Source organism: Ctenocephalides felis, unplaced genomic scaffold (assembly GCF_003426905.1).
Source record: "Ctenocephalides felis isolate EL2017-DRISC unplaced genomic scaffold, ASM342690v1 CF-g0.4_SCAFFOLD_03571, whole genome shotgun sequence".
Lineage (NCBI taxonomy): Eukaryota > Metazoa > Arthropoda > Insecta > Siphonaptera > Pulicidae > Ctenocephalides > Ctenocephalides felis.
The window spans coordinates 67,759,598-67,784,007 of NW_020539725.1; the positions used below are offsets into that span (position 1 = coordinate 67,759,598).

Here is a 24,410-nt window from a genome sequence, read left to right on the forward strand (position 1 = left end):
GATTCCTGCGGGTTTCTTCTTTCTTACTACTCTATTACTGGGAAAGGTCAGAAGGGATTGCTAGAGAAAAAGTTGGTATAGGGGAGGATCGGGTCAATGGGGATGGAAATTGATAAACATGAAACAAATAGTAACTTGAGGAAAATTGCTGGAACTTCTATTACCGTAATGAAATATTCGACAACTTTTAAATATTTTCAAATAGATTATTTTAAATACTTTAACTTTCATTATTCATATTTTATAGACAAAATATAAGAGTTCATTGCCAATATAGCAACATTCAGCATTTAGCAAAAATTTAAGATCTTTTTAGTTTTCTTTATTATCGATATTTATTTCAAGCGTTAGAATAAATAACACCTTAACTCTCATTCTATTTACTTTGTTGGATAATTGAAAGTAAAACAGAACATTGATTAACTTAGGCATTAAGACCTGTTCAAACACTTCTGTTCTTTGTTGAAACATTGATAAAGTTATCAAAGAGTTATCATTACATTCCATCATTAATTATTCCCTATAATAAAGTGCTCATGCTTAAATAAATATTGAAAATTAAGGGATTACTATACTCTATAATTCTATCATATGAACATGAAATGAGAGTTGGCAGTAAAATCTAATACATTAGGTTTTGGGAAAAACCTAATTTTAATAGTTCTAATCTTAACTCTTTTATTAAATTTATTATATTAGTATTCTAAATAAATTATTCTAGATATTTCATGATAATTATTTCATATCTATTGATAATTTTGCTATTTTAGCAAATCTATAATTCTATAAATTCCCAAAAACTCGTTTTTTTTTTCAAATTATGATATGTATGAAATTGGTGATGTAGTAATTACAATTCTTATTCTAGTAACTGCAAATTTATAATTTTTGTCATTTCTCTCTCAAAATTTTATGGCATTATTTACAAACTAGTTGGTATTGGTATTTTGCCTTGAGGCAAGTTACATGAACTTCCCTATTTGTGTAAATAATCGACTTAATCCATGATAGATAAACTAATTTGAGTAGTTAAAACTATTCGAAGTGGATTTATTACACATTATTGAAAATCGAACACGTCAACCCGGTCGGAGCATTTTTTAAAAGCAAATTTTCAAAAATCGATAATTTTTATAATTGGGCCAGTTTTTTGTAGAACTTTAATTGTTTAGTATGTTTATTTAGACCAAGTTCTTTGTCGTTATACCAGGTAAATCATCTAATTTTAATTTTAATAAATGTCAAAAGAACTACTTATTTTATCAAACTTTGATGGATTTTTAAAATTAAACTACTTGTCGTAAGACCATAATATTTCAGTAATTTCTATAAAACAATGCTATACATCACCAAAAAAAGTTCTATAAAATCGGTTTAAATTTTTTTTCAACAGTTAATTACAAAAAAACGGCTCGGTAGATTTTCACCTAAATCTAATCAGTATCATTCCCAACTAATATCTTTCGAACAGTTTTTGATTTTTTAAAATCTATTCGGTAGTATGAGCTTAAATGTGGACGAAAAGATTAACACTTTTTTCCAGATTTTGAAGAAATGACTTGGCCGATTATCGCACAAAACTGAGAAACGAAGTCCTTATCAAGATACATGGAATGGCCTTTAAAATTTTGAAATCGACCCAGCCGATTTTGATAAAAATTTACGTCGGTTTAAGGTGAAAAATCTATTCACACAAACACACACACATACTTTTTTCAAATTTGGTCTCATTTGATTCAGAATGTCTTGAAACGTCAAGAAAACATAAAATTAGCGAATCGGATTTTTTGATGAAAACATAAACTTCTTCGAGAAGTTAATAATGAATGTGTCAAATTGTACGTGATTCGGTTGTTTATTAATAAAAATGAGAAGTTTTATAAAAGTGAGATGATAAATACTGCTTGGAAAATGTCAAAAAGCCAGTGATCAAAATGGACAATACGTTACAGATTAAATTTTTTTAATTTTGTGAAAAATGATGAAATCTTTGATTTTCTATCAAAAATACGCACTTACTTAATTGCCAACTTAATTTAGTTCTAGAGATTATATCAGGTTGATTAACATTCTTAGATTCGAATAATTTTATTAACTTCATGGTATCAACATACTACGGATGTCATTTTATTGAAAATTCTATTCTTTGTGTTTCTTTTATTATATTTATATAATTGTTCATTACTGTTACTAGATGTTAATTATTTAGCAGTTGTAAGAAATATAGTTGTGGGGATCAAGCAGGCTAGTGAAGATGATTGTAAAAAAAACAATTGGACTTGTCATTTTATATTTTTTATATCAGTAATATTTTATAATAAAATAATTTTTATATATTTTTATACGTTGGGAGTTTATACTTTTATTATACATTACAATTCCCACATAGTAATTAAAAAAAATCACCATGGTATTGTTATTAGTAAATTTATAATTTTAGTAATTGGTCAATCCGAAGAATCCCTGTATTTATACTAAATTTATATCCCCAAGTATTCCTACATATTTATTTCTACCATTCTATATAGTAATTCTAATTCTGTGATTTCACTAATTCCATTCAAATATTCTAATAAATCCGCTCTTGCATGCGCGCATTCGTGTCGGTGTCGGGTGCGACTCCGACAATCGACAATCGACATCGAAGCCGCCTCGAGCCGCCCTCAGCCGCCCTCGGGGTCACTCGCGGGTTGCGACGGACGCCGCGGCGGCTCGCCCGAAAAGGTCAAATCATATTGAACCGCCCTCGACGCCCTCCGTCGCCCACCGATAGCTCTGCGATTAGCTAACTTTTACCCCATTAACTGTAAATCTATAGCTACGAGGATAGGGAAGAAGAGGGTAAAATAGTAAGGTAGCAATTTATAACTTAAGTTAAATGAGCAAAATTTAAATAGTAGGGGGTACAGAAGGAATCATTTTTCATTGCTTTCTCTTTCTAGTAACTTGAAGTTAGAATATAATATTTTAACACGTTCGCGGAAAGTAACAGTTTCAGCAAGGCTAAAAAAATTGACAGTAATATTTTATTTTTAAATTGGTTGTGATATCCAAAGTTTCACGTCAAGTACCACGCTTCTATTTTACGCCCAAGATAATTAGTGACTTCGGAAAAAAATAAAATGATACGAAAAAACTATTATCATATTTTAATCGTTATGAATGCTATAGCATCCACGTCAAGTATTACTCTACTATTTGACGCAATTGGCATGTCTAAGGTAATTAGTGACTGCGGTAAAAGATAATATAATACGAAAATACTATTAACATATTTTAATCGTTATATACTAGATGAATGCTATAGCATCCGCGTCAAGTATTACGCTTCTATTTTACGAAATGTGCTTTCCCAAGATAATGGGAATAGTGACTAATGGAAATAGTGACTGAGAGCAAAGATAATACAAATATATTATTATCATATTTAAATCGTAGTATACCAGATGAATGCTATAGCATCCACGTCAAGTTTTACGCTTCTATTTTACGCAATATGCTCGCCCAAAGTAATTAGGGACTACGGGAAAAGATAAAATACGAAAATACTATTGTCAAATTTCAATCGTTATTTACTAGATGAATGCTATAGCATCCACGTGAAGTATTACAATTCTATTTTATGCAATTTTTACCAAAGCTATTTAGTGACTACGAAAAAACATCAGATAATACGAAAATACTATTATAATATTTTAATCGTTATATATACTAGATGAATGCTGTAGCATCCACGACAAGTATTACGCTTCTATTTTACGCAATGTGCTTGTCCAGGTAATTAGTGACTGCAGCAAAAGATAATATAATACGAAAATACTATTATAATATTTTAATCGTTATATACTAGATGAATGCTATAGCATCCACGTCAAGTTTTACGCTTCTATTTTACGCAATATGCTCGCCAAAGTAATTAGGGACTACGGGAAAAGATAAAATACGAAAATACTATTATCAAATTTCAATCGGTATTTACTAGACGAATGCTATAGCATCCACGTCAAGCATTACTCTACTATTTTACGCCCAAGATAATTAGTGTCTCCGGAAGAAGATAAGATAATACGAAAATACTATTATCATATTTTAATTGTTATATACTAGATGAATGCTATAGCATCCACGTCAAGCATTACTCTACTATTTTACGCCCAAGATAATTAGTGACTTCAAAAAAAATAAGATAATACAAAAATACTATCATATTTCAATCGTTATATACTAGATAAATGCTATAGCATCCACGTCAAGTGTTACGCTTCTATTTTACGCCCAAGATAATTACTGACGAAAAAAATAAGATAATACAAAAATATTATCATATTTTAATCGTTTATACTAGATGTATGCTATAGCATCCACGTCAAGTATCACGCTTCTATTTTCCGTGCTAGAAATGTGGAAATTTTATAATGTGCTTGCATAATTTGTGTAAATAAATTTACAAGATTGTATTATTATTTTTTGCTGTGAAATATAGCTCATTCTTATAGGATGATAATTATTTTTGGTTGAGAAAATATGTACATTTTATTTTGTTACTATTCTCTTTTACTCCCGTCTCCCCTATTTCAGTTTGATTTACAACAAGTCCGCATAATGAAACTCACCTCAACATTACGGTTATTGATTTGGCTTTTAGCTGTTGTAAATAAATTTTAACGATGTTGGAAATTGGAAATTGGAAAATGGAAAATGAAACACTAGATGCAAAGCTGACGACAGTTCAGTGCTAAATTATTTATGCAATTTAATAAATTTATACGAACTTATACGAATTAAAATAGAGATGGCGAATGACCAGAATAATAAAATTACAAGAGTAATAAAATTCTACAAAAATTAACCTATTGAATTAATAGACAGCCAAGTGCTAAGATTGTCATGGATGCCGTAATTATATGAATGCAATATGATTATAATTTATATTTAGATCAATTTTGTCAATAAATCAAAAAAATACTAATTTTAAGTAACAACTTTGTGTTAAATTTAAATGACTTTTTTGACATATTAGAAACATGATATTTTTATAAACTTAAATTTTCTCTTTTTTCTCAAAATTTTCCTTATTCATTTATTTTAATACATTTGTTTTAAACTTCGTTGATTCCTATCGTTTTTCATATTAAACTCAAATTATCCATTTTGAGTTTTTTGATATTTGTAAATAATCATAAATATTTTTACTTTCCTTTTCTATTTTATTTTAGTAACTAATAATAATAGATTTTGCATTATTATCATCTTGCCTTTATTTCAAATATATTTCTCTAGAAAATATGTCATATATTTTGTATAATTTCTATAGAAAATAACTTTAAAATCAGTACGAATAGAAATTCGATCGTTTTATATTTAGAAACAAATATGTACTTTTCGCATACACTGAAAATGATAAAATGAAAAATGAATGTGAGAATGAATTTGCAGGGACGGATAAAAGACCGAAAAGTATTTTATCTTGTCAGTATATTAAAACAAAATTTGAATATTTTTGAGCAAGAAATATATACATTGAAAATTATTATTGCTTCATTGAAATTTTTGGTTTATTCTAAAAATTCCGATTAATTTATAGGAACTCCATTAATTACACAATTTTAATGGAAAAAATCATTAGTGGTCACAAAAAACTAACTTTTGCACTAAGATATTTTTTTTAGCTAAAATTAAATATATTATGTATAATACTACAAATAGCTGTATGTTTATGCAAAAACTAGAATGACATAAAAAGAAAACCTTTTCAAATTATATTTTGTCTTAGGATATATTGCTTAAAATTGCAACAAACATAATTAAAACAAAATTCAAAAAAGTTTGATAAACATAAGTAAACAGAAAAGGCAAACCTTTTATAATTCTTTTATAAATTTGTTGCTTTTACATCAGGATGTAGTTAACCATGGTATGACAATTTCTCGCCTAAATTTTCCCTGATTTTGTGTTTTTGGATGTGAAAATTGTCAGTAAACTATATTTTCTTTTAATCAGCCCTGTAGAATAAGGAAACGATACGCACACATTGAATTTTCCGATAGTTTCCACCACCACCATCTATCGACCTTGACATACAAAATGAAACATTCATGATGCCGTGAGAATGGCATGAATGCGACACGGAGACACTCTTTTAACATTGTCCTAGTCTGGTCGGATAAGATTGCCAAAATTGGATAAGATAAGATAATAAATTGATATTGCAGGTAAAATAAAGAGGCAGAACTCTTAAAATTTTTAGTAGAAATAAATTGAGGTAAAATCTTGTTTTTACGTGGGTTGGTTTAGTAAAAAATACATCAGTAGAGTATATAATATTTATTTTGTTGATTTTTAGATTCGGCAGATATCATTGAAGCTTTTTTCAACTCTGTATGTATGTTTTGTCTATAAATTGAGATTTAGTGGCCAATTCTGCAGTAGCATAGCCGATAACATAGCGTTGTTATGGCAACGCTTATCCTTATTCTTCTCGCCTGGTACTGAGAAAATGCTATGCTATTTGCTGTGCAATCAGGCGTATTTTACATATAAATGAATCTAGGAAGAATGTTATCATAACTGCATCTTTGTGATGCTCATTTATAACATACACATTTTATGTGTAAAACGCCTGATTGATAAATAATATTTTTACAGTTTTTAGCACCAAGGTTGCCATAAGGCTATGTTTTAGACTAAGTTACTGCACCGTAAATCTCGATTTATAGACAAAAATTACATCAGAATTAAAAATAAATATTTTCGATACACAAAAAACTAAAAAAAAAAAAAAAAATGGGACAATTTTTTTTTCCTAAATCGATTATTTTGTTAAGACAAGCAGAAAGTTCTTTGAATCATTTAAATCGGACGCTTAGTTCTCTCAAAAACTGCCATTTTTTACGTATTTAGCTCCGTATCTTCAAAATGGCTGGGCCTGCCTTTGCCAAAAACTAATAAACACTTCTCCCAATCATTACTAATTGAATGTTTTTTAGATCATTCAAATCGGATACTCCGTTCTCTCAAAAATACGATTTCTATTTTCTGCACCCTTTGCTCCGTATCTCCGAAACGGCTGGACCTGCCTTTGCCAAAAACTAACCAGCTCTTTTCCCATAAATAGGAATCGGATGTTTTTTGAACCATTCAAATCGGTTGATCCGTGTGCCCTAAAACGTGACTGGAAATTTGTATCCACACATACATACACACGCACACACACACACATCCATTTTTTCTGAGGTATGCCAAAACGTCCAGAAACCTTCAAAACGTCGAGAAATGCAAAAATTTTCATTTTCGATTTTCGTCCCATTATTATAACTACCCTACGGGAAGTTAAAAATTACATCAGTAGGGAAAATAATATTTATTTCGTTGATTTTTAGAACTAACGGATATCATTGAAACTTTTTTCAACATTTTATGTATTTTTTGTCTAAGTATTGAGATTTAGGAGCCAATTTTGCAAGTAACATAGCTGATAACATAGCGTTGTTATGGCAACGCTATATCACACTTTTTTTCTTGCTTATTTAAAAAAAAAATTGATACGGAAAGTTCCAGCAATTTGCCTTAAGGCACGATGCAATTCATCACTAGATAATGTAACTAAATCTATCCAAACTATTATATTCTCGATCCAATCTCCACTTCGACCTAAAGTCGTCGTCGTCGTCGTCGTGTGACCCTGGCAGCCGAAACCTATCATTGACATATCGTTATCAGTAGTTATTATTATAGGACCCGCTTCTGCTGGAGGACGTGTCCGACCGCCAACTTAACCACCTGACCGCCCTTCCTCCGAAGTTCGCGTGTCACGATGTCATTACGTCTGATTCAAGCCGAAAAGGGCGGTCGGGTGGTGGTCTGGTGGTCGGTGGTAAATTGTCGAGAGTTAGGTCTTTATTGAAAGCGCTCAAGACCTTTTTTTAACAAACGTTTAAATACATTCTCGTATATGCGATATGGATATGGCAGGTGATTTGTGACAGGGTTGACCAGGATAATGGATTAGGTGAAAATGTATTTTGGGTTGTTCAGATTTTTATGTTGTATCCGGATATATATATATATATATAGAGTGTCCCGATCGTAACTACCAAGACAGAAATTAAATAAAATTACATGTGGTGTGAAAATTGTAGGCTTTTAAGTGCATCCTGGAGCTTTGTCCGAACTGTGACCATTACTCGGTTATTGTGGTTAATTTTTATTATTTTTGTTTATAACATTTTTAGAATGTTAATTTATATATTTTTAGTTTATTAGGGACATTCATTTTGAAGCTCAATTGATTTTTTTTATTCCCATTGCTGCTATTTAATTTAATGGTCAATGTCTTTGCTGGTCTTTTTTCTCTTCCCATGCCTAAATTCAATGTTTGTGTTCAATAAGCTTGTTAGTAGAATGTTCTTAAAGAAAAATCATTTCTTTTCTTGTTCTTATATTAGTGTTTAAAATAATAAGATAAACCCTTTTTTCTTAGCTTGCTGGTCAGTAGAGTTCTTATTATTTGCAGCCTTGGATTTTCATTTGCTATTTTGTAAACGCCCGATCTATTTTTCATGTCTTCTCTTTTTTCTCATGTCAATTTTTAGTTTTCTTGTCAGTAGAGTCTTTTTTTATTACTTAAATTGCTTACCAGTAATATTTTTTCTATTTTCTATGTTGGTTTCTCATTCGCCCTTTTATTAAATTTTCTTTTTTCTCGTGTCATTATTTAGTTTACTCGTCAGTAGAGTCTTTTTATTTTCTAGATTGCTAGAATTTTTTCTATTTTTATGTTGATTCTTAATTTGCTGATTTATTAAATTTTCTTTTTTTATCATGTCAATATTCAGTTTTCTCATCAGTAGAGACCTTTTTTATTTTTTAAAATGCTTGTCAGTAGTCTTCTTTCTGATTTTTATGTTGGTTCCTAATTTGCTCTTTTATTCAATTTTCTTTTTTTTGTATCATTATTTTAGTTTGCTCGTCAGTAGAGCCCTCTTTTTTATTCTAGTTCTTTTTTTAGTTTGCTCTATGTTTATATTTTTGCTCGTTAGTAGAATAATTTCCTTTTTGTAACTATTTTGAGATTTGTCGTTAAATTTTTTCACTACATTCAGGAAAATCAACTAAACATTTACCTGGTCAAAACGTCCAAAGATTAAAATGAAATGAAACGAGCAATCACACTTTACGTAATGCTCTTTAGATATATCTAAATTTTATTAAAATGTTATCATAAACATTTGAGTTAGAATAAAATAATTTAGTTAATTCAATTGATTTGTTTTTAGTTGTGGGTGTGCATTTTGTAATCGTAATTGTTACGTGTAGTGCGAACTTTAATATGAAGCTTCCTGTTGATGAAAATATTATCATGTATAGTGATGTCGATAAATAATTGCTATCGATGTCGATTCACATTTGCCTGAAGAAGTAATTTGATATCGATTATTTGTTACACAAATTTTGGAGAAAATTGACGTAAAAGTTTTTTAGTACCAAACTGTAAATTTTTATACCCGACTATTCTAAATCCTATATTTATTTTACAATTTCATTTTACCCAGTTATCTCCTATTCATACAAATGTTGTGCGTGTTTCGTATCGATTCGTCCGCTGAAATAATTAACTAGATTAATTAGTGGTCTAGTGAGAGTTTTATACGATGATCTGATAAAAAACTGAAACGTTTGCTATTTGGTATTTATCGCTGATGTTTGCTTTTATTCTAATGTCAAAGGATGGATTTTAAATCAGTGCCAACATCAAGGATACTATCTGTAAAAGAATGACTTGATCAGAAAAATAATTTTTAGATATGCTTTTGGACAGGACTTGGTCTTAAGGAATTTTCCGTCATTGGTCTTATGACGTCGAGGCAAGAAAGTAATTACACAGTGATTTATATATATATATATATATATATATATATATAATAGTGCTTCCTCTACGTGTCGTCCTCAATAAATTTTATGCTCATGTGCAAATTGTCTTCAGACTATCACCATACCATATCGTTCGTGCAAATACAGTTTCCTCTATTAAAATTCTGCGTGTGTGCTATTATTCCAAGTTAACCGAGGAGGAGTTCTGAAATAATAGTCGTTTTCCTTTTGTCATCCTTGAGCTATATTCCAAACAAACCATAAACTGAGGAACTCGTAAAACTATTCATATGAATTATGAAGAAACTCTGGTGTAATTTACTCTTGACGACCAAAATTTAGGGAGTAATACTCACATTAGGGTTTATACAAAAACCGACATTTCAGAAAACCGGTTTTCGAATAATAATTTTACTAAAAAACCGGTTTTAGCCGGTTTTCAAATTTTATATAGAAAATAAATTTTTTCCTCGAATATTGTAATTTATCCACAAATTTAGTGTAATTTAGAGCAGTATTTGACTGAATTTATTTATTGTTCAGTTTTATAGATAGTAAACAAAATTATTTTAATTTTAATTAGTAGAACTAAAAAATAATAGTTTATCTTGATTAAATAACTTGGAAAAGAATTATTCGTTGTTCATGCATTATTTTCACACATAAGAATGAAAATATTTTTATGAAAGTGAAAGGAAAGTTTTTGAATAAATAAAAATAATACATTTTTAAATAAAACAAAATGCATTAAATTAAAAAAAAAATAAAAAAATATTAGATACATGTTGATACTTACTTGTTAATATCAATTTTAGTTTTAAAAACAATTAAGCTAAACTCGGGTATTGTATATTCCGAAAAATTTTAATTAATTAATTTTAAACATTCTAATTGTTTTTTTGTTTAATAAAATGTGATTTCAAAAAAGTGAGAACGTCTATCGAATTGCTACTTAGACATGTCCTTTGATTACTTACAAAATTTTCTGAAATAGAAAATACACTCACACTTGCGACCAAATTATGCTTAATTGTTTTTAAAGCCTGATATAATAATTCCAAGTTTTTTGTTCTTTTATTTGTGGATTCTAGGGGTCAAAGCTCTTTTTTTAAGGTTTGAGTAGAGAAAGTTACTTCTTCAAGAAGAACTCATACTGATTTAAATTAATATATACACTGGTATAAAATTCTAAATTAATATATATATAAAACCTTTCTGGGAACTATTGCAACCTGATAAGATATCAAATGCTATTGAACCGATATGATTTCAAGAATCAAAACGCTTTCATCTATCTTTATATTTGGCTATATTTGTCATTTTCCATTTATACAGTGAAAACCGACTTTTTTCACTAAAAATCCGGTTTTCAAATTTCATAATTTTTGCCAAAAAAACGGTTTTTGAAACCGGTTTTTAAAAAACGACAAATTCTAAATGCTATGTAAGGAAAAATGTCAGTGAAAAATTTCAAAAATTTTAATAATCATAAAAGAGCAATATCATAAATTTGCGATTTGGTGTAATTTTATTTCAATTAGTAATATATTTTTTTAAATTTATGATTACAATTGTGTTATATAATTTGTTGATAATATTTCCAAATATATCTCTGAATTATTTTCTAAAGTATCTTTAAAAATATATTTCCCCATTTCATTTATTTCCGTCTGCATTAACCTTTGCCCCGAGCGAATTAAAAATGCATTCAGGTTAAACTGTCATAATGTTGTGCGCGCACTTGAGCCGTTTCTATTTATTTCTATTTATACAGAAGGAAGGACATTATAAGTAATTTCAGCTGATGTCACCGCATTACTGTCTATTTTTGCACGAATGCAGAAATAAAATATAGCCGAGGAGCTAGTGGTAGACATTACTAGTTATGTAGAATCAAACTTGGGGGTAGATTTACTTGCTACATTTGGTGGCGCACTCTATGGAGTGGGGAACGAATTAAAATTGTAGTAATGATAAAGTGACTGTATTTAAAAAATGAAAAATTGTTTCCGAAGATACATACATACACACTATCTTTCAATTTTTCTTTTAATGCAATTATTTTATGATTTCATTTTTTTTTAGAGGACAAGTACATCAGTCTGGGGCGAATGGATGGGCGTCATGCACGGTGATGAAATCGAATATATTTTTGGACAACCCTTAAATGAGAGTTTACAATATAGGGATCGAGAAAGGGAATTGAGTGCCATGATGGTGCAGTCGGTGGCTGATTTTGCAAGAACAGGGTAAGTAGAAATTTTCATGTTTTTGATGAATTTTGCTTAATTTTAAAATTCATAACTTTATTGAATTTTTGACAATTTTTTGTAATTTTTTTTCAATGATTTTTGAAAATTTGTATTTCCTTGATTTTTCATATTTTTAATACTAAGAACTATAACACCAATTTACTTGATTAACAATCTACCTGTCCACCAATATTCCTGTTAATCAGGTAAAAACTTTTAACATGAACTTTTAAAATAAAAAAAGCTTAATATTATAAATATTAAAATTTATTGTCTACAGAATAGATCTATAATTAATAATAGGTCTAATAATTAATTATATTAAATAATTACAGTTTTTTAATTAACAAAAACAAAATATGGTTCTATGTGTAATCCGACTGAAAAATCGACTATACTATAAAATATATGAAGATCATAAAATTAATTATCCAATATTCAGAATATTTACTAAATTTATTAACTTATTACAAAACTATTCAACTAACTTATTGATACCAATTTTGTATAATTATATTTTACAATTATTTTATTTTCCAAATACATTTTTTTGTTTTTATTCCTCCCTAAATTTTATGTTTTTGAATTTCAACCGCGGATTATAAAATACATCATGGGGCCCTTGTGTCCATCCTGAAAATAAAAATGTAAAATAAGAAATAAATCTAAAATTTGGTCGAAATATATATATATATATATATATATATATATATATATATACATATATATATATATAGTTCACTATATCTATATTTAATATTAATAATTAAAATAAATATAAAAGATTAATGAATTTGTATAATGAAATATAAGTGCATTACCTGTGATGGAGGTTTACTCTGCGATGCAGTTTGTCCTTGCTGAAAATTGATTCAACATATTTTAATATTATAATTTCATGAAATTTTTGTAAATTTCAACTAATAATGAGAACTTTGAATCAGGAAATATTAATTTATTGAATTTAAGTTAATTGAAGGTCGATAAATAAAGTTTACTATACTCGTTTTGATTATTTATCAATCGTAATAAAGACATCTTGTATCAGAGATTTTTTTACAAATAAGGATAAGAAATAGTTGAAGAAATTTGTGATTTGTAATTTGTAATGTAAAAAGGCTATTTTAAACATCAACAACATGATACAAGATTGGTTTGTTTAATTAATATTATTGAGTATAACTTATTTATTGTACTATTTTGTTGGCATATAAATTTTATCTTAAAAGCATGAAATCATTGTTGGAGGTAAATGTGAATTTTGTAATGATCTGATATTTGAGCCTTTATCACAAATGCAAACATTTTAAGAATCAATTATGGTTTTTCCAAATTTTTAAAATTTTAAAATAATTTAAAAATTATTTACTGCATTAAATTACGTACCTCTGTATTGGATTGGCCTGATAAACTTATGTCTTTACATTGTCCAGGATGGTTGATGTCACAAACAGTCACGACAAGCTACAGAAAAATATATCAAAATTTAGATAAAAAATATAAAATAATATATATATATATATATATATATATATATATATATAATTATTTAAATACGTACCCCATCGTGGTGACTATGATGACTTTCTGATGCGTCGACCTATATAAAAAATAACAATTGTTAGATAAAGGTAATTTAAGTCATTAGGAGATTTTATCAATACTACATAAATATTTTAAAATGCTATATTAAAGAAGAACTTCATTTAAATTTGAATAAATTCTTGATTTTTTTTAGTTTTTTTTAACATCAATCAAAACCAAGAATTCTATGAGGCAGTGGTTATCTTATTTATTTCAAATATTTCTTATATTCGAAGTCAATTCTGTTATTTTAATTTTTCTAAGTGTGATGGTTTCAACATATCGCAACATTGTTATTTTCCAATTTGGAACTTATTTGACCATACTGCATTTAGAAAAAAATATTGTAATTAAATAATTATATGTAGTTTTTCCAATTTGAGAAAAAAATGAACCACAATTGTTAAGTTAAATGTCTTAAGAACTAAAATAATAAAAAATTGCAAGACTATACAAAGTAAATAAAATTTCTAAGACCATGTCTTATATTTTTTTCAAGTGAAAATACATAGAACTACTTTTTGACATCAGGTTGTCTATAACTAGTATAAAAATCCACGAAAGGAATTAAGCCAAGATCAATACTTTAGTCTGTTTTATATTGTCTTGAATAAAAAAAATATATTTTTCATTCTATTCGATTTAATGCTTACAGAATGTGGACGATCTGATTTTCCTTCGGGTTTTCCAGGAAAATCCAGCGGTTTGCAATTTTCTGGATGGTTGATGTCGCAAATCTCTATGCTTCCCTGAAAAATTCAAATTGTTAGTTTGGTTTTGCTTAAAAATAATGAATAATGAATATAAATAATTATTTAAACACATACCCCTTCCCTGGAACCCTTATAGCTTGCTGATCCTCCAGTCTAAAAAAAGCTTTAGTCAGTAATTTGTAAGTAGATTATTTTATCAGTCGAAAAATCTTAACTTGTCTTTAAGAGACAAACAAAACTTAAAATTTAAATAAATTGAATTAAAATATTTTTTTAAGTTATTTGAATAAATTATGGAAGCAATTCAAAAGGAATCTTTTAACTAAAGTTTATTTCTGTTACATTTTTTGAAACCATATTCATATTTTAGTTGAACAGAACAATTCGAGATTATTTTTTCTTACCATTATTACACTATGTAAAAAAACTCATTTTTTTAGAATATTATATATAAATTTATAAATGATTTCCAATACGTACTGAATGTGGATAAACAGGTTTTACTTCTTGTTTTCCTGGAAAATTCAAGGGTTTACAATTTTCTGGATGGTTGATGTCGCAAATTTCTATGCCACTCTGAAAAATAAAAAAAAATTGTAATTCTAATAATTAAAATTGTGCAATGTTATTATGTCCATCAAGTATTTAAAAATTAAAAATGGATTTTGGTGTAAAAGAGGAGGCTGCTTAATAAATTGTCAATTAGGTTATCAAAAGTTATATAATTCTTACAGAATGTGGCTGACTAGGTTTTGCCCCTTGGTTTCCTTGAAAATCCAAAGGTTTACAGTTTTCTGGATGGTTGATATCACAAATTTCTATTCTTCCCTGTCGAGAAAAAAAAGCTTTAACCTTGGAATTTTATTAAATTTAGTTAGGCATTTTAAAAGAAACTTTAGTTGCCAATAGCTGGTTAAATCAGAGGACTGTACCAATTAGTAAATCATCAATTAAGCCATTAATTTTATATCTTTCTTACGGAATACGAGTTGTCATTTACTCCTTGTTTTCCTGAAAAATGTGGATGATCTGGTTTTTCTTGTTGTTTTCCGGGAAAATCTAACGGTTTACAGTTTTCTGGATGGTTGATGTCACAAATTTCTATTCCTCCCTAAATAATAAAAATTATTATTCTTATTATTATTAAACTTACACTGTAATTTTGTGTTTAATAATCTATTGGTTGAAAATTGCTTTTAGACTTAAAAAAAAGTTTAAAGCTGATAATTTGTTAGTTGCTTGCTCAACTAACAAATTAATTGATCATCATGTTAATAATCTACTATGCCAATATATTAAATGTCACCAATATTATTTATTTCTTACTGATTGTGGACGATCTGGTTTTCCTTCTGGTTTTCCTGGGAAGTCCAAAGGTTTACAATTTTCTGGATGGTTGATGTCACAAATTTCTATTTTTCCCTGCCAATTAAATAAAACATTAAGCTAGAAAATTTAAATTCAGAGAAATCTTAGTTGCGAATAAATATCTAATTGGTAAATATTATTAATTTTATTTATTTCTTACGGAATACGAGTTGTCAGGTTTTCCTACTGAATGTGAACGATCTGGTGTTCCTGCTTGTTTTCCTGGAAAATCCAAAGGTTTACAATTTTCTGGATGGTTGATATCGCAAATTTCAATTCTTCCCTGCCAAGAAAAAAAAACTTCAGACAAGAAAATTTATTGCATTAGGTAGAATTTTTAGGAAAAAATTTGTTGCCAATAAATAGCTATTTGGTAAATATTATCAATTTTATTTAATTCTTACAGAATACGAGTTGTCAGCTATTCCTTGCGGTTTTTCTGGGAAATGAGGACGAACTGGCTTTTTTTCTTGTTTTTCTGGAAATTCTAATGGTTTACAGTTTTCTGGATGGTTGATGTCGCAGATTTCTATGCCACTCTGAAAAAAAAATGAGAAATTTATTGAACAAGACTTATTCTACATTTAGAGTTAACAAAAAAACATTTTTTATCACAATAGTAAATGGTCAACATCATTCAGATGCCAACTAGCTAAATTTCATCAATGTTACTTACAGAATGTGGACGATCAGGCATTTCTTGTGATTTTTCTCCAGCATGTGGACGTTCTAGTTTTTCTTCTTGTTTTCTTGGGAAGTCCAAATAATTACAATTTTCTGGATGGTTGATGTCGCAGATTTCGATGCCGCTCTAAAAAATTGAAAATGTTACTAGACAATAATCAACATTATTAAAATACCAATAAACCAAATAACATAAATCTTCTTAAAAACTTACCGAATGTGGTTGACCAGGTTTTCCTTCTTGTTTTCCTTGGAAGTTCAAAGGTTTACAATTTTCTGGATGATTGATGTCGCAAATTTCTATTCGTCCCTAAAAATACAAATGTTATATTGAATTTTCTAAATGTAATACTTTTTTTAAAACAAAAAAATTACCTGATCATGTTGACCTGTTCCTGTATCAATTTTTTGAACAGGATGATATGTGGCAGTATTTGTATGCTGAAATAGAAAAAATCAATTAAAAACCAACAAAGCAATAAAAATCTCTTCTAAATCTAAAATAATGATATTCTAATGCAAACTTTGACGTCATTTAATGCAATGTGACGACATTTAGGAACCGAAAAAAATGTGTCGATTAAAAGAAGATTATTTTTAAAAAATGTAGCAAAAAATAAGAATAATTAGCAAGAAAATTGAGGAATTTAAAATTCTAGTCGCACTAGTCTTAAAAACGAGGACGCAAAAATACAAAATAAACACTAAATTATAAACAAAAAATGTTCCATATCTGTAGGATGAGGATTGAAAATGTTGTTCGACTTCAACTAGAATACAAATTAGCAGAAAATTAGAAGAGGAGGCTCTGGATACAAAAACATAAATATACAATATGCAATAGAGTGGTTCTGAATAAGTTGTCTACTAATTAAGTATTTATTCTAATTTCTTACTGGTTTTTCTTGTGCTGCTGGTAATCCTCCATCCAAAGTTACTTCTCTACATTGATCTGGATGATTTATATCACAAACAGTAACCTTCATCTAAAGCAAAAAATATTTTATTATAAATAAACATTAATTAATAACAAAATAATAAAACTCAGTTATTTTGTTGTTAAAATATTTTCTATAAAAATACTTACAGATGATGAAGCTGGTGGATTTTTGGAACTTGTTGGAGTTGATTCTGATGTTTGGTGGGCCTAAAAATGAAAAAAAAAATAAATAGAAAATAATAATAAATAAATATATTTTTGCTTACTTTATTGGTGACACTTCTGCAAAGACCTGGAGGTTCTATGTCGCAATCCAAAAACATCTAAAATAAAAAATAAGATAATTAATAACATAGTAGTAACAAATTTATGAAAGAAAAATCAATTTTTGAGATAAAATCTTAACATTTATTTTAAATAAAAATATCCAAGAATATATCCTATTCCTTATATTTGCTAAAAAGTTTATTTTGCTAATAATTATTGCATATATTTCGTACAACTTTGCTACCGCCGTTTTTCGTGAGAAACTTGCAAGCAAAAATGGCGGAAGCAAAGTTGTACATCTTATATGTACGATTTTATTGAACAAATTATGCTTTTTGAAAAAATATGTTTAAGTGTTTATTTAAAATTATTTCTAACGTTTATACTTGGCAGTGTATCGATCTTTCTCGGTTATGAGCTTTGGGATTATAATGTATTTTCTATTGTACATTGCACAACTTTGCTTCCGCCGTTTTTTATACAAAATTAGTAGCTAAAAATGGCGACAGCAAGGTTGTACTATGTTATTTTTATGAAAAAAATTCTAAGCAGTGCACAACTTTGCTGCCGCCGTTTTTTATACAAAATTTGTAAATAAAAATGGCGGTAGCAAAGTTGTACTAAGTTATATGCAAAGACCTGGATGTTCTATGTCGCTATTCAAAATCATCTAAAATGAAAAAGTAATATAATTAATAACATACACTTCCATTTCTAACTCGGATTTTAACAAAATTTAAAAAAAATCAATTAATAGCAAAAATTATGAATACACGTTTCTACAATAAAATATTAATACTTAAATTAAAAAAAAAAAAAGAAAATTGATAATTATTTCCCCAATACAAAAATATTTTACTATGCAAGGGAAACTAGGTGGGACTCATATTAGCAAAAGTGATAATATCATATTAACATTTGTAATTTTATCACTTTTATGGATGGACACACTTAGTTTAAAACTATCTTATTAGGATAAGAGAGCAATCTAAAAGTTTCTCTTATTTTTTTAGAGATCCGACCCCTGCAGGAGAAACCTGGCCCTTGTACAGCCGAGAAAAACCGATCTATTACGAGTTCAATGCCGAAGGGCCGCAACCAGAGCCCTCTTTGGACATTGATGGGTCCGATTCGGACCTGGAGCACACAGGGCGAGGGCCTAGGGCCACGGCTTGTGCTTTTTGGAACGAGTTTTTGCCTAAACTAAGGGCTCTATCAGGTAAAGGATTTATTTTTCGAAAAATTTCTTGAAGATAAAAATATAGGCGTATCTTTCAACAATTTATGTTTAATATTTTTATTTTTTGTTTTTAAAGGTATCAATGTAAGACTAAGATTTAACATCTTGAATTTATCATAAGATTTTTTCTTGTATCCAATTTCCAAAATAATCTTCATTTTCAAAACGTCAAAATATTTAATTGTTTGATCAAGATTTGATTTTTGATTTAGAATTAATTTCATAGGATATGTATGCTAAAATCCATCGACCTATTTTATTATCAAAATATACTTTTTTTATAATAAAACAAAAAGATTAGCTTTTTTGAGATTTTTATCATCTATTTCTATTTCTAATTTCTAATTTAGTTTATCGACCCCAAAAGAGTCCAGCTTTCCTGAAGAATATCTGTAAGCCCTTCGTTCGTGAAAAATGCAAAAAAAGAAAAAGGAAACGCAACAGGAATAAATTTAAACAAAATAACAACAATCGACGCGATAAACAATTTAAAAATTATAATAATTATCCCCAAAATAAAATTTATTACGGAACCGCTTTCATGTACGACAGGAATTATACAAATGTTTATTGAAAAATAATAAGAAAAATAATATTAGGATATATTTTGTTGCCAACGATAATTATGTATATATATATATGTATTTATATATATATATATATATATATATATATATATATTCATAATATTTAATTTACAAAATTTTATATATAATAAACCAATAATATATGTTCTACAACTTTGCTGACGCCGTTTGTTGTGAGAAACTTGTATATAAAACCGGCCGAAGCAAAGTTGTACTTTTTAACATGTGTATAATTTTTTTTTCTAAACCTAATTTTTTTATGGTATCCAACCAACAATTAAAATAAAAAAATAATAGAATTAAATATAGAAGCTTATATAATAATTTTAATATTAATTGTTTTTATGTTTATAAATTATGTTTATAATATTTTTCAATATATTCCAAACGATTTTTAAATTTATTTCATTTAAATCTTACAAAAAAATGAACTTTTAAGAAAAACATCGATAAAAATGTTCAAAATCAAAAAAATGAAAAAAATTATGACGATAATAATAATTTAAGGTATGACTATTAAATTAAATTATTTTTGCTTATATGAAAAACAACGCTTAATAAATGTAATATTTAATAGAATTGATAATTGCATACTTGCATTTTTTTAAATTTCAAAGCATCAAAAGTAATTGTATATCTGAATATATCAAAATAATTTTAAAATCATAAAATCGTACTTTTACATTAAATAAACAAATTGCTTGAATGCTTAAAACTTGCTTTAATATTATGCATAAAAATAGCTAAATAAAAATATTATTTAATTAATGATAAAAAAATACCAGAAAAGCATACCAAACCACGTTTTAGCGATTTATTTGTAATAGATACGTTTTAATTATTTAAAAACTGAAACATCTTACTTTTTATTTTTGAATTAATAACAATATTTTTTACTGAACGTCGAACAACTTTGCTTCCGCCGCTTTTTGTAAGAAAGTTGCAGGCAAAAACGGCGAAAGCAAAGTTGTATACCTGATATGTACTTTTTTTTTGTGAACTAAAAGTTTTAAGAAAAAAAAGTTATACGTTTTGAAAATATGTGATATCCCATTCTTCAGAAACTATTACAAAAAATTTTTTGCACATTTGATATACACGTGTTAAATTATTTCAAAACTGAAAAATCTTACCATTTACTTTTGAATTGATAAAAATATTTACTTACGGAACGTCGAACAACTTTTTATGGGAAACTTGTAATTAAAATCGGCGGACGCAAAGTTGTACACCTGATATCAACGATTTTATATTTCTGAATTAAAATTTTCATATTTTAATAGGATTAAAATTCTAAAGGCAAACAGTACTAAATTTGAAGAAATAAAATCTTTAAATTTAGTAGAATAAAGTGCTTTATAAATAATATAATTATAATTTAAAAGCTTTGCTTTATAAAATACTTTATTAATATTATGTTTAATAATTTGCGTATGAGCGTCGCCTAATGCAAAACCAACAAATTTAATTTAGCTTAAAAAACGTTCTACAGTTCAAGTTAATGCTTATTGCTTAAACTAATGAAAATTAGTGTTTGTTTCTAAATTTTAATTCCATTTTTCATTTTCTAGAAACTCCTCCTTCACCATGTGAAATCACCGAAAGGATAATTCAAATCGCCTCAGGCTGTGTCAACTTCAAATATCTCTGGACGTGGAGTTTGCTTCTGAATCTTATGGTTATAAATTTGGTCTAAAAGCTAAAAGCTACGGAAGGATTTTTATTAAGGAAAAATAGGGCCATAAGAAAGGTTATTAGAATTAATTTAGAACTATAACAACTTAATAATTGTGTTTAGATTTAAGCAAACGTCATCTATCTAAAATTGATGATGATTATGAAATTGACTTAAGGCATTTTTTGTATGCCTGATGTAATGGATTTTGAATTAGTGGAAGTGGAAGTCTTCACAAATCAGATGATACGAGAACCATGACTTATTTTGTAGGAGAAGAAAACTAGAGACAAGGAATTATCTAGACAAAAAACCTGAAGGAAAGATATTAGTCCTGATTTATATGGAGTTGCAAAATAGAAGTAGTGTCGATACTTGTTTTCAGGATGTACTTGGCAGTTAGAATCGAAACTAATTTACAGGTACTTGGTGATGGGATAATCATATATTTTGTACAACTTTGCTGCCGCCGTTTTTCGTGAGAAACTTGTAAGTAAAAACGGCGGAAGCAAAGTTGTATGCCTAATACGTAGGATTTTATTTTTATGAACGAAATTCTGATTCAAAAAATATGTCTTCTACTTTTAATTTATAAATTATATCCGGTAATGGATATCGGGATTATAATGTATTTTCTATTGACTCTTGCACAACTTTGCTTCCGCCGTTTTTTATACAAAATTTGTTGCTAAAAACGGCGGTAGCAAAGTTGTACCATGTTATTTTTATGAACAAAATTCTAAACGGTGCACAACTTTGCTTCTACCGTTTTTTGTGGGAAACTTGTAGGTAAAAACGGCGGATGCAAAGTTGTACACCTGGTATATGTTTTCATTTTTAGTCAAAAAAATATTTATTTTTTATTTTTAAATAATTTATACGTTTTAAAAATATGTAGTGTCTCCTTCCTTCCTTCATAAAATGTTACAAGAATTTCTTGTGCATTTATACACTTTTTAAATTATTTTATTATTCAAACTGAAATATTTTACTTTATACTTTCTAATTAATGAAAATATTTTCTACTTAACATCGAAGAACTTTGCATCCGCCGTTTTTGTAAGATTCTTGTAGCTAAAAACGGTGGAAGCAAAGTTGTACACCTGATATTTACGATTTTATTTTCTAAACTAAAAGTTATAATTTTAAGTTTGTGATATGAAAAGTTTTTAGAATCATGCAAATTTTATTATTTATAAAAGTTGATTCCAAAAAATATTTTGTGCGTGAGAAAATAAATGTGTGCTTTGTGTCTCATGTGAGATTTATTATATATAAGCCAGTATTTCATAAAAATAAAATCATCGAACACAATAATACATTAGACTTAAAACACACCTTTGATTTCTGACCGACAAATTTATAGCTGTTTTAAAGCGAATAGTTGCGTTTATTAATGCTGTTTTTCTTCATCTGAATAAAATATGATTTTGAAAAGCGTCTCTTCAACGTGATTTTGTCTTATTTTTTGTATCGTGAATTGTGAACACTTCCACTTGAAACAATATCAATAATTTCGGAAAGAAGCTTTCTGATATCAGAAAAATACTTTATTGTATGTCCTAATATCAAAACGTCTCATGTCTTATAAAAATATATAAGATATAAAACTCAGATTGCAAAAATCTGAATTCGTTCTATATCGAACACAATCAATCGGTATAATAAATAAAAATTAAGCCAACTACATTTATATGTGTTTACATAATTATATTTATGTAATAAAAAAGTGGACACGAGCTTTAAACGTAGATACGTGTTAGTAAATTAAATATTGTTATCTTTATTTTACCAAAAATGGATTTTTAGATGTTTCGTGATGCTTAAAATTGCTTTATGTGTCGATTAAGAATCGTGGACGAAGTCGGAAATTTGATGGTAAAAATTTATATATTTATTTTTTTGGGCTTAGGTACTACAGTCATTTGTTAAATAATTTTTCCTAAAAGATTTTGATATATACACATTTTTTGGCTTGAATTTTATTGAGGACTCAATTTGTTATTTATATATCACTGACGCTCGATACCATATTTATCTCTGAGCACAATATATAATTTAATTTTAAATTTTTACCATGTATTTCATACAATGTACTACCCTCGATTTTACTCGTCTCGGATTTCGAAAAAATTTTGCAAGACGATAAGATTTACAATCGTAAAATATTATAGGTCTGTGAGATGTGCTTTCCAGTTTTCTTTCTCCATCTATGATTCAAATGATATAAGTCTATTTTCAACGTTAAAAAGAGAACTTTTATAGTTCTTCATCAAAGACCCACAAAACAGTGTACTATTTAGAATGTAGTAAAAAATCGCTTTTACAAAAATGTTTGTTTATAAATCTGGCCCTACAACATTTTTTTTTTTGTATCGAGGCCCAGAAAGTTTTGGTGTTTGCACAATGCTCGAGCTTTTATACCAAGTTTCTTTATTTTTGTGCTTGATGAACGTAAACATATCAAAATAAGCCTTTAGGACTTTAAAAAAGAACTTAGACCGTAGAAATGTATGTTAAAAACGGCTTTTTGTGGAACAAAATAGGATAATGTAATTAAGACGAATTTTTGACATTGTGATAGATCAATTTTTGGCTGAAAAAATAAAAAAACATGGGTTTATAGCTACTTTAAATGCTCTTGGACAATACAAAATCGATTTCCAAAGTTGTAAGGCAAGTTTAAGTAATTCGTGGTTCGTCGGTTCAATTCCCGACGAAGCTGAAAAAAGTTTTATCATATATATGTTTAGTCCAAATTCGATAAATTATTTTGTATTCGTCGAAAAGTATTTAAAGTTCCTAGAATTTCAAAATAAGTTGCGATTCTAAATGCACTATACTTATAAACATGTTTGCTGCTTAATCATCATAAAATATTCAACTTCTTCTCGTCATATATTAAAATTTTAATATATATCTTTGCTATCAATTTAAACGATATCTGTTTTAAGATATCCAACGAAGCAAAGTTTCAAAAATCTTTTTTTTTTCAGCCAAATCATAATTACAATTGTCCTTCTGATCAAATCAAAAACATATCAAAATTTATGAACAAATAAATTTTATATGAACAAAATAAAATTGGTTAATTTTATATTAACCAAAACATGTCTGTCGTGATATAATAAATTAGTTTAAAATAAGAATTTAGTTCGTAAAATAAAAATAAATTTACATATCATGTTTATAACATATCAATATAAACAAATGTAATAGGTATATATTAT

At 27.8% G+C, this 24,410-nt stretch overlaps 1 protein-coding gene across 1 annotated transcript in view; it reads left to right on the forward strand.

Annotated features, from left to right (window-relative positions):
• LOC113386912 (acetylcholinesterase) overlaps positions 1 to 21,254 on the forward strand; it is a 68,464-nt gene extending 47,210 nt beyond the window's left edge. The window contains exons 8-10 of the mRNA XM_026624669.1: positions 11,956 to 12,119; positions 18,692 to 18,897; positions 21,077 to 21,254. Of these exons, the coding sequence (XP_026480454.1) occupies positions 11,956 to 12,119; positions 18,692 to 18,897; positions 21,077 to 21,201 (495 nt within the window). The 3' untranslated portion in view covers positions 21,202 to 21,254. The remainder of the gene's footprint in view (positions 1 to 11,955; positions 12,120 to 18,691; positions 18,898 to 21,076) is intronic.
• Positions 21,255 to 24,410: the final 3,156 nt, after the last annotated feature.